The 12,307-nt window shown below is 44.1% G+C and overlaps 1 protein-coding gene across 5 annotated transcripts in view; it reads left to right on the top strand.

Moving 5' to 3' along the window:
- The window catches only part of SLCO2B1 (solute carrier organic anion transporter family member 2B1), a 63,798-nt gene that overhangs the window by 23,505 nt on the left and 27,986 nt on the right, over positions 1 to 12,307 (top strand). For all 5 annotated transcript variants that reach the window (XM_036324963.1, XM_036324967.1, XM_036324965.1 and 2 more), the window contains one exon: positions 1,532 to 1,710. In XM_036324963.1, coding sequence (XP_036180856.1) covers positions 1,532 to 1,710 — 179 coding nt within the window. The remainder of the gene's footprint in view (positions 1 to 1,531; positions 1,711 to 12,307) is intronic.

The raw sequence follows: 12,307 nt of genomic DNA, 5'->3' as shown, positions 1-12,307 counted from the left end.
GGGAAGCTGGTGCCGGCAGCTGGGGGAAGGAAGGCCTACCCTTGCACGAATTTCATGCATCGGGCCTCTACTGTTATTATAAAGTGTTTGAAGATACTGTGGCAATTGAAAGAGGAGGGACTTAACTCAGCCTTGAGGTCAAGAGGTTTGATGGGAGGATGTGGGCACTACAGACAAGAGATATATTTGGGATAATCTAGTCCTAATTATATCTAGTGGAAGATCAAAATCACCTGGGGAACTTGTTAAAGGTACAGATTCCTTGGTCACCTTCCCACCCCACCCCATGGTATTTCTAAGTTAGTTTTAGGTAAGACCAGGTATTTTTGATAAGCACCTCTGGTGATTTTAATCATCCTGCATGTCTGAGAACCACAAGAATAGTCCTAACCTCTAATATATATATATATTAGAGGCCCGGTGCACAAAAATTCAGCCTGGCTTGTGGCTGAGCAGAGCTCCCCCATGTGGGAGCGCACTGACCACCAGAGGGCAGCTCCTGCATTGAGCGTCTGCCCCCTGGTGGTCAGTGTGTGTCATAGTGACCAGTCATTCCCAGTCTTTCTGCTGTTAGGGTCAGTTTGCATATTACCCTTTTACTATATAGATAGAGGCCTGGTGCACAGGTGGAGGCCGGCTGGTTTGCCCTGAAGGGTGTCCCGGATCAGGGTGGGGGTCCTGCTTGGGTGCCTGGCCAGCCTGGGTGAGGGGCTGATGGCTATTTGCAGTTAGTCACACCCCCTTCAGGGTGGGGGTCCCCACTGGGGTGCCTGGCCAGCCTGGATGAGGGGCTGAGGGCCATTTTCAGGCTGGCCGGTGACTGAAGCTCCCAGCCTCTCCATTTTTTCTTTTTTTTTAAATTCTGGGGTTTGTTTAGCTTCTATAATTGAAACTTCATTGCTGTCACTGGAGCTGAGAGCTGGCTCCAGCTCTAAGGCCACGGCCTGCTTAAAGCAGGTATCTGGGATTTGTTTAGCTCCTATAATTGAAACTTTGTTGCTTTCGGAGTTTGATCGCTCACTATGACGAGCACTGACCATCAGGGGGCGGCATGGAATGAAGGAAGGCCTGGGCCAGCAGCCGGCAGCCGGCAGCTGCTAGGGACCCTTCCCATGCACTGGGCCTCTAGTTTAATAATAATAATGATAGTAACAGTAAAATAGAGAAGTGCAAACACCTATATAGAGCATACTGTGTGCCAGTACTATTCTAAGTGCCTTTTACATGTATTTATTTAAGTAACTTGCCCAAAGTTATGTTAGTAATGGAATTCAGACCCAGCAGTCCATTTCCAAAGTCCATGACCTTGACCATTACACATGTTGCTTTAGTAGTTGAAAACCCCAAGGCCCACAAATGGTCAGGGACTTGCCCAAAGTCATGCAGAACATAAATGGCAGCACCAGGATCATAATCCAGGTCTCCTGACTCCTTCCTAGGCAACCTTATGTCTCAGAGGTCAGTCCAAGGGTGGTGGCCAAGAATCGAAGGTCCATCTTGAACCTAATATCATCATGGTCTTCTCTTCCAGGTGGTATCAGCTTGACTTCGAAGGACCCCCGATGGGTGGGTGCCTGGTGGCTGGGCTTCCTCATCTCTGCTGTCGCCGTGGCCCTGGCTGCCACCCCCTACTTCTTCTTCCCCAGGGAGATGGCCAAGGAGAAAGATGAGCTTCACTTCCGGCGAAGGGTCTTGGCAATTGTCAGCAAAGTAAGCTCCCTCTATGTCTCCACCTTGGTCCAGGCTCAAGCCCCCACTGATGTGTCCTCCTATGTAACATTAAACTTCCTCCCTCCTGGGCACTGCACAGCTTACAAAGCCACTCCTGTTGTGCTCCACTGCCTCCCCCCAATAGCCCTGAGCAGTGAGCATTTCCTGCCCCTCCCACATCTGAGGAGATCAAGGGCCAGCTATGGAAGTGACCTGCCCAAGATCGCAAATTTTATTACACTCTGAAATTTTGTGCATTCATTGTTTTCTTTCCCCAAGTATGGGAGTGTAAAGGAATATCACTCCTGTGTTTCTCCTTTACTCACACATATACTTCTGTGACCAGATTCCCTGTGACATCTGCTGGGTGTCCTAGAACGTAATTTCATTCTGACTCTATCTATCAGGAGATAGCATCAGATCCCATAGCTTAAAGCAGAGGTTCTCAACCTGTGGGTCGCGACCCCTTTGGGGGTCGAATGACCCTTTCACAGGGGTCGCCTAAGACCATCGGAAAACACTTATATAATTACATATTGTTTTTGTGATTAATCACTAGGCTTTAATTATGTTCAATTTGTAACAATGAAAATATATCCTGCATATCAGATATTTACATTACAATTTATAACAGTAGCAAAATTACAGTTATGAAGTAGCAACGAAAATAATTTTATGGTTGGGGGTCACCACAACATGAGGAACTGTATTAAAGGGTCGCGGCATTAGGAAGGTTGAGAACCACTGTCTAGGAGCTCTGTGTCCAGAACCAGGGCCAAAGACTGAATATTAGAACAAACCATTCTCCTAGCACGCCTGTTTACAAGCGTTTTAGGAGCTCTGCGACAGGAACCGGGGACAGAGACCTGCATATGTATAACATATACAATATAATATACATCTATAATAATTTCACAGGGAAGTCATAGATGATAAATCGCAAGCATAAATTAAGTCAGTTGTTGATAAGCAGTTGTAATTTTAAAGGGACATTTATAAAAAAAAACACATGTTTTACTATTTTGCAGCAAGAATAATTCTACTTAATGTGGCGGGTTGGTGCATTTAAATACGCTTTTGCTGTAATATATGATATCGCCTCCTTCGCAGAGCAGGAAAGTTTGGGGCTAGGAGCAAGGACTGAAAACGCCTCTGCCTAGAAAAGCTGGGATTTGAGCCCAAGTCTCTCTGAGCCCAGACCAGGCTTCTTTAGGAACCTTCCCACCTCATCCCGCTGCTGGAGCACAGGGTGTACGTGTGGGGCCCCAAGAAAAAGGGTGCTGGAACAGCCAGCAGGGGCCAGCAGCGATGGCATCGGCCCAGGGAGCAACCAGTCCGCTGGCTGTGAGGTGGGGCATGGGAACGAGTCTGTCCGGGAGACACCCGGCGGTGCTGCGCTGTTGTGGGAGGTCCCAGGACAGTGAAGGGCTGTGCTGATGCTGGATCAGAGTCAGGAGAGGCACGCACTGGAGAGGGAGCAGTTTCGGGGAAAAGGAAAGCTTGGAACCACAGATGGCCCTTCCCGGTTCTGCCTAACTCAGGTCAAAATTTGAATGAGCTAGAATTCCTAGAATCTGGGAAGAGTTCTTAGAAGTGAGGGCGATCATAGAGGAAAGGGAGAGCCTGGGTCATTGGTGATGAATAATCTCCAAGTTGAGTCTTAATATAGAACAGAAAGAATGGCCACGGGGCCTCAGGGTGGCTTCGGTAGGAGAGATTTCTCTATGCGGGGCTCGGTCACATGTCAGTCAGGTGACCTTGAGCAAGTCACTGCCTTATGGTGTTCTGTTGTGGAAGATGCTGGGGCTGGATCCCTGGAGCCTAGTGTGTGCTCCTGGCTTCTGAGCATGTGCGATGCCGTGAGTTGAAGCTGCTGAGATGCAGAGATTTCGGTTTTAAGAGGTCTGTGTCTGTGATGCCTCGAAACCCTGGTCCCCAGGCTGTGAACTTGCCTGGCTGTCTGCATTCATTCTGTCAGTGCCTTGGGGATAGGGGGTGGGGGAGGGGGGAAGGGGGTGAGAGGTTCTTTAAAAAGAACCAACGGCTGAGAACATGATGATCTGCTTCCAGCAGCTCTCAGGCAATAAATATTGATGTGGGAGGAATTGTTCCCCTGCCCCTTGAGGCTGCCTTGACTGTGTCTGCGTAGTTAGTAGGGCTGGCCCAGCTCACTCAGGCCAATGGTGGGGAGGTAGATGGACCGAAGGAAGGGCCCAATTAGGTGGAATCGGCTGCACCGAAGTCCAGGCCCCCAGACATGGGATGTGTTATCTTCTGCAAGGTATGGGGACAGACAGGGGGAGAAAGTGGAGAAAAGATTACTTCGGAAATCCCTTTGAGCATCCCCTCCCAGGTTCAGGGGGCCCCTAAAAACCCTCCTACAAGTAAATGCAGTTTCTAATGATACCCAGGAGACGGTGGGATGTAATACAAGGACTGTATGACCCAGAGAAGGTCTCTGAACTCAGTCTCACTTCAGTTGGACAGTTCTACTTTTATGTGTTTTTATGTCCGTCTTTTGAGTGAGATTTTAATTAGGAAAAGGGTTCTGTTGCTGAAAACCAGTTTTAAAAACACTTACCTAGCCCAGTACCCCCATTTGACAGAGGAAGAGACTGAGGCTAAGGAAGAGAGGTGATTGGCAGCTGATGTGGCCCAAGAGGCACCAACAGGGGCAGCGGTTAGACACATGGCTTGCGCACCATAGTGACCCGGGTATGAATCCTGGCTCTGACACTTACTGATTCTGAAATCTATAAAATGGGTATAACCAGCTCTAGCCGGTTTGGCTCAGTGGATAGAGCGTCAGCCTGTGGACTGAAGGGTCCCGGGTTCGATTCTGGTCAAGGGCACTTACCTCAGTTGCAGGCTCCTCCCTGGTCCAGGCCCTGGTCAGGGTTCATGCAGGAGGCAACCAGTTGATGTGATTCTCTCACATCGATATTTCTCTCTGTCTTTCCCTCTCTCTTCCACTCTCTCTAAAATCAACGGAAAAAATATCCTCGGGTGAGGATTAAATAAATAAATAAATAAATAAATAAATAAATAAATAAAATGGGTATAATAACAAAATCTACATCTTGAGATTTTTGTAAGAATGAAATAAGGCAAAGTGGTGAGGTAGGCAGTTTAATGCCTGACACGCGGACTCGATAACCAGGAGCACTTGTTCTTAGTATCTCTCTGATCAGGCCAACTCTTCAGAGGGAAAATAGTGGAAAATTACCTTTTTTTCTAATTTTCTTTTTATAGGCTTTTCTATATTCTACTTTCACTATATTCCATAGAAGGTTTAAGGCAGCTTACACCAAACACATGTGCAGTACTAGTAAAAAAGTGGGAAAGTAGGCTAAGGTGTATTGCTTACTTTGTACCATGGGCTGCTCTAAGCCCTTGATGTATTCTCCCATTTAATCTTCATTACCCACCTATGAAATAGGGTTAGTTACTCCCCCCATTTTACACCTGAGGGACTGAGTCACAGCGGGATTAAATAGCTGGATCAGATAACTAGTGAATGTTGAAGCTACGACCCAGACCCAGGAAGAGCCTTGCAAGAGCTCAATCAAGGCCAAGAACAGGAAAAGAGAAATAACAGAAAAAGGTTATCAGACTTAGAGAAAGAAACATTGAAGTGTGACCAGCCGGCATGGCTCGGTGGTTGAGCACCGGCCTGTGAACCAGGAGGTCATGGTTTGATTCCTGGTCAGGGCACATGCCCGGGTTGCAGGCTTGATCCCCAGCGTGGGGCGTGCAGGAGGCAGCTGATCAATGATTCTCTCTCACTAGTGATGTTTCTATCTCTCTCTTCCTCTCCTTTCCTCTCTGAAATAAATAAAAATATATTTTAAAAAAAGAAACATCGAAGTGTGCACTATAAAGTCAGTTCATATCAATTGAGCCTCTAATTTGTTTCTGAGCTTTCTGGCAGCCAAAGGGAAAGAGACACGTAGCCGGTTGTATGCATCTCATGATAAGAAAGCCAGGAGCACGTTGCGCTCCTCGCAGAAGTTCAGATCCCCAGGCGCTCTGCTACACACCACGGCCTCCCTCCTGTCAAGGAAAGCAAGTTTAGTGGATACCCCATCCCTGTGGCTGCTTTCTGTGGCCACATGTGTTGGAAGTGAGGGCTGACAGAGGTTCCGTATCACTTGCCAGGGGGCTGGGGACACAGCTCCAGGCCAGAACCTCCCAGGATTCCAGCTTCCCCTGAGGGCAGCTCCTGGATCCCTGATGGCCCGGCAGACGCGGGGCCTTCCACACAGCAGACCACACAGTGTCCCGTGCCCTGCAGGCTTGCAGCAGTCAGCACCACGCAGCCCCAAGAGGGGAAATTCTAACCAGCCCTCGGGCCAGCCTGCTGACCTGGGCAAACCACAGCCAGATGGGTCGGACTCCAAGCCCTGCTCTGAGCAGAGGCATGTTTCCTGTTTCTGGAGCCCGCTATTAGTCAGGAGTCCTCAGCGCAGATCTGGGAAGAGGGCGTGGGCATTTGTGGAGAGCACAGCGACGGGAACCAGGGACAGAGGTTGTTCCTGGTACCCGAGGGCTGTAAACTGCCTGGCTGTTTGTTTGTCTCGGTTTCCCTATTCCGCGTGTCCTGGCCTCCTCGCCTGTGTCACTGTGCCCTTGCTTCAAATGACTTCTCCCTTCCTGTCTACCCAAACGCAAACCTCACTTCTCCCTGGATGCCTTCCCGGAACCCCCAGCCCCTGGAAGTCTGTCCCTCTCCTCCTATCTCCAGCCCCCGTGTTCTTTTCCACAGCGCGAGACAGAGACAGGCATGAGGTGGGGCTACCAGAGAATCTGAGTTCAAGTGCCTGTTCTGCCAAATTCTCCCCAGGAGACACTTCCCCTTTGGGGGGCCTGAGTTTTTTCTGGGGAATAGGTGCAGTAATAACCCTTGCACCAGCCTGTTGTGGGAATTAATGACATGGTGGAAGTGAAAGTGCAGTGTAGACCATACAGGGTTGTACACGTGGCCACAGATGACATTGTGGTTGTTTTTAACTGTTCACTTGAGGACGAGGAGTCCCAGGCAAGGAACTTGCAAGATTCTGCCTGTCGAAAGGGAGAGCCTGTTCCTGCGTGATAAGAAAGGCTGGGGAGTTGTCAGTCTATCCCTGCCCTTCCTACTTCCATTCTCGGGGCAGCACTGCACTCCTAGAACCCCTCTCTCTCAGGTACCAGGACCCTCCCACACTGCTCTCCCAGAGCCTGGCTAGGACTGAGGCAGGACAAGGAGATTCCCATTCTCTTTAGGCAGCAGGTCCAAAATAAATATTATATGAGCCACATGTTAATTTTAAATGCTCTAGTAGCTACATTCAAAAATAAAAGACATTACTTTTAATAATATATATTTTTTATTTATTGGGGTGACATTGGTTTATAGGATCATATAGGTTTCAAGTGTACATTTCTATGACACATGATTTGTATATTGCATCGTACACCCACCACCCACAGTCATCATATATTTGGCCGCCTTTACCATTTATTACTATCCCCATCCTTCCCTCTGGTAACCACCATACTGTTGTCTGTGTCTATGAGTTTCTGTTTTATATCCCACATATGAGTTAAATTATATGGTTCTTAGCTTTTCCTGACTGACTTGTGTCTCTTAGTATAATTTTCTCAATGTCCATCCATGTTGTCGTAAGTGGAAATGTTTCATCTTTTCTTATGGCTGAGTAGTATTTCATAGTAGTATGTACCTCCTCTTCTTTATCCAATCCTCTATGAAGGACACTTTGGTTGGCCACCATAGATAATGCTGCAGTGAACGTTGGGGTGCATATATCTTTGTGAATAAATGTTTTCAAATTTTGGGGTAGATACCCAGAAGAGGGGTTGCTGGGTCATAGAGTAACTCTATTCTTAATTTTTTGAGGAACCACCATACTGTTTTCCATAGTGGTGTACCAGTTGACATTCCCACCAGCTGTGAAGGAGGGTTCCTTTTTCTCCACACCCTCTCCAACACTTGATATTACTTGTCTTGTTGATAATAGCCATTCTAATAATTGTAGTTTTGATTTGCATTTCCCCAATAAGGAGTGAAGTTTAGCATCTTTTCATATATCTGTTGGCCATTTGTATATCTTCTTGGGAGGGGTGCTGTTCATGTCCTCTGCCCCTTTTTTAGGTGGATTGTTTGTTTGGTGTTAAGTTGAATGAGTTCTTTATATATTTTGGATATTAACTCCTTGTTGGAGCTCTTGTTTGCAAATATCATCTCTCATTCAGGTGGTCGCCTTTCTGTTTTGTTGGCAGTTTCTTTTGCTGTGCAGAAGCTTTTGAGTTTGATATAATCTTATTCATTTATTTTTGCCTTTACTTCCCTTGCTTTTGGGATCAAATTCATAAAATGTTCTCTAAGGCCAAGATCCATAAGTTTAATACCTATGTATAATTTATTGTTTCAGATTTTGTATTTAGGTCTTTGATCCATTTTGAGTTAATTTTTGTACATGGAGACAAACTGTAATCTAATTTCATTCTTTTGCATGTGACTTTCCAATTTCCCAGCACTATTTATTGACAAGGCCTTCTTTTCTCCGTTGTGTGTTTTTGGCTTCTCTGTCAAAAATTATTTGCTCATATACGTGTGGTTTTATTTCTAGGCTCTCAGTTCTGTTCCATTGGTCTGTGTATCTGTTTTTCTGTCAATACTATGCTGTTTTGGCTATCATAGCTCTGTAGTACAATTTGAAGTCAGGTAGTGTGGTACCTCCAGCTTTGTTCTTTTTTCTCAGCATTGTTTTGGCTCTTCGGGTCTTCTGTGGCTCCATACAAATCTGATGATTGCTTTTTTTTTTTTTTTTTTTTTTTTTTTTTTTTTTTTTTATTGCTTAAAGTATTACAAAGGGTATTACATATGTGTCCATTTTATCCCCCCGCCCTAGACAGTCCCCTAGCCTCCCCTATCCCCCAATGTCTTATGTCCACTGGTTATGCTTCTATGCATGCATACAAGTCCTTTAGTTGATCTCTTACCCCCCTACCTCCTGCCCCGCAACCCTCCCCGGCCTTCCTGCTGCAGTTTGACAATCTGTTTGAGGCAGCTCTGCCTCTGTATCTATTATTGTTCAAAAGTTTATAATGGTCTCTATTATCCATGAATGAGTGAGATCATGTGGTATTTTTCCTTCATTGACTGGCTTATTTCACTTAGCATAATGCTCTCCAGTTCCATCCATGACGTTGCAAATGGTAAGAGTTCCTTCCTTTTTAGAGCAGCATAGTATTCCATCGTGTAGATGTACCACAGTTTTCTAATCCATTCATCTACTGATGGGCACTTAGGCTGTTTCCAGATCTTAGCTATGGTGAATTGTGCTGCTATGAACATAGGGGTGCATATATCCTTTCTGATTGGTGTTTCTGGTTTCTTGGGATATATTCCTAGAAGTGGGATCACAGGGTCAAATGGGAGTTCCATTTTCAGTTTTTTAAGGAAACTCCATACTGTCTTCCATAGTGGCTGCACCAGTCTGCATTCCCACCAGCAGTGCACAAGTGTTCCTTTTTCTCCACATCCTCTCCAGCACTTGTCGTTTGTTGATTTGTTGATGATAGCCAGTCTGACAGGTGTGAGATGGTACCTCATTGTTGTTTTGATTTGCATCTCTCGGATGATTAGTGACTTTGAGCATGTTTTCATATGTCTCTTGGCTTTCTGAATGTCCTCTTTTGAAAGGTGTCTATTTAGGTCCTTTGCCCATTTTTTGATTGGATTGTTTATCTTCCTTTTGTTAAGTTGTATGAGTTCCCTATAAATTTTGGAGATTAGGCCCTTATCGGATATGACATTGGCAAATATGTTTTCCCACACAGTGGGTTTTCTCGTTGTTTTGTTGATGGTTTCTTTTGCTGTGCAGAAGCTTTTTATTTTGATGTAGTCCCATTTGTTCATTTTCTCTTTAGTTTCAAGTGCCCTAGGAGCTGTATCAGTGAAGAAATTGCTTCGGCATATGTCTGAGATTTTGTTGCCTTTGGATTCTTCTAGAATTTTTATAGTTTCCTGTCGTACATTTAAGTCCTTTATCCATTTTGAGTTTATTTTTGTGTATGGTGTAAGTTGGTGGTCTAGTTTCATTTTCTTGCATATATCTGTCCAATTTTCCCAGCACCATTTATTGAAGAGACTATCTTGGCTCCATTGTATGTTCTTGCCTCCTTTGTCAAATATTAGTTGAGCATATTGGTTCGGGCTGATTTCTGGGCTCTCTATTCTATTCCATTGATCTATATGCCTATTCTTGTGCCAGTACCAGGCAGTTTTGAGAACAGTGGCTTTGTAATACATCTTGATATCTGGTATTGAGATCCCACCTACTTTGGTCTTTTTCAGGATTGCTGCAGCTATTCGAGGTCTTTTTTTATTCCAGATGAATTTTTGGAGAGTTCGTTCTAGATCTCTGAAGTATGCCGTTGGTATTTTAATGGGGAGTGCGTTGAATTTATAGATTGCTTTGGGTAGTATGGACATTTTAATGATGTTGATTCTACCAATCCATGAACACGGTATGTTCTTCCATCTGTTTATGTCTTCCTCTATATCTTTTTTCAACGTCCTGTAGTTTTCTGAGTAGAGGTCTTTTACCTCTTTAGTTAAGTTTATTCCTAGGTAGCTTAATTTTTTTGGTGCGATGGTAAACGGGATTGTTTTTATAATCTCTCTTTCTGAAAGTTCACTATTGGTGTATAGAAATGCCTCGGATTTCTTGGGGTTAATTTTGTATCCTGCTACATTGCCAAATTCATGTATTAAGTCCAGTAGCTTTTTGATGGAGTCTCTAGGGTTTTGTATGTATAATATCATGTCGTCTGCAAATAAGGACAGTTTTACTTCCTCTTTTCCAATTTGGATGCCTTTTATTTCTTCTTCTTGCCGAATTGCAATGGCTAACACTTCCAGTACTATGTTGAACAGGAGTGGTGAGAGGGGGCATCCCTGTCTTGTTCCTGTTCTTAGGGGAAATGGTGTTAGTTTTTGTCCATTGAGTATGATGTTGGCTGTGGGCCTGTCATATATGGCTTTTATTATGTTGAGGTATGATCCTTCTACTCCCACCTTGCTGAGAGCTTTTATCAAAAATGGGTGTTGAATTTTGTCAAATGCTTTTTCTGCATCAATTGATATGACCATGTGGTTTTTTTCTTTCAATTTGTTTATGTGATGTATCACGTTTATTGATTTGCGGATATTGTACCATCCTTGCATCCCTGGGATAAATCCTACTTGGTCATGGTGTATGATCTTTCTGATGTACTGCTGGATCCGATTTGCTAAGATTTTGTTGAGGATTTTGGCATCTATGTTCATGAGGGATATTGGCCTGTAATTCTCTTTCATTGTGTTGTCTTTACCTGGTTTTGGTATTAGGGTGATGCTGGTTTCATAGAATGAGCTTGGAAGTGTTCCTTCCTCTTGAATTTTTTGTAGTAGTCTGAGGAGGATAGGTTTTAGTTCTTCCTTGAATGTTTGGTAAAACTCCCCTGTGAAGCCGTCTGGTCCTGGGCTTTTGTTTGCTGGAAGCTTTTTGATGACTGCTTCAATTTCTTCCATAGTTATTGGCCTGTTGAGATTTTTAGATTCTTCCTGATTGAGTTTTGGAATGTTGTATTTTTCTAGGAATTTGTCCATTTCCTCCAGGTTGTCTAGTTTGTTGGAGTAGAGCTGTCCATAGTATTTTTTAACAATCATTTGTATTTCTGTGGGGTCTGTTGTTATTTCGCCTCTATCGTTTCTGATTTTGTTTATTTGGGTCCTCTCTCTTTGCTTCTTGGTGAGTCTGGCTAGAGGTTTGTCAATCTTGTTTATCCTTTCAAAGAACCAGCTCTTGGTTTCATTGATTTTCTGTATTGTTTTTTTTGGTCTCTATGTCATTTATTTCTGCTCTAATCTTTATTATCTCCTTCCTTCTGCTCACTCTGGGGTTTTCTTGTTGCTCTCTTTCTAATTCTTTGAGTTGTAGAATTAGATGATTTACTACCATTTTTTCTTGTTTGTTGAGATAGGCCTGTAGAGCTATAAACTTCCCTCTCAGGACTGCTTTCATTGTGTCCCATAGGTTTTGGATTGTTGTGTTTTCATTGTCATTAGTTTCCAGGATGTTTCGAATTTCTTCTTTGATTTCATTGGTAACCCAATCAATATTTAATAGCATGCTATTCAGCTTCCAGGTGTTTGAGTATTTTGGGTTGTTTTTATTGTAGTTTATTTCTAATATTATGCCATCGTGGTCTGCGAAGACGCTTTTTATGATTTCAATTTTCTTGAATTTGGGGATACTTTGCTTGTGACCCAATATATGGTCTATTTTTGAATATGTCCTATGAGCATTTGAGTAGAATGTATATTCCCTGGCTTTCGGGTGAAGTGTTCTGAAGATGTCTATTAAGTCCATCTGATCTAGTGAGTCATTTAGGATTGCTATATCTTTGCTGATTATTTGTCTAGAGGACTTATCCAGTGCTGTCAGTGGTGTATTAAAGTCCCCTACTATGATTGTATTGTTGTTGATGTCTCCTTTGATATCTTCCAGGAGTTTTTTTATGAATTTGGGTGCTCCTGCATTGGGTGCAT

The sequence above is a fragment of the Myotis myotis genome, unplaced genomic scaffold (assembly GCF_014108235.1).
Source record: "Myotis myotis isolate mMyoMyo1 unplaced genomic scaffold, mMyoMyo1.p scaffold_m19_p_10, whole genome shotgun sequence".
NCBI classification, from domain to species: Eukaryota; Metazoa; Chordata; class Mammalia; order Chiroptera; family Vespertilionidae; genus Myotis; species Myotis myotis.
Note: the sequence above shows the minus strand (reverse complement) of the source record. Positions and strands in the feature narration are given on the sequence as shown.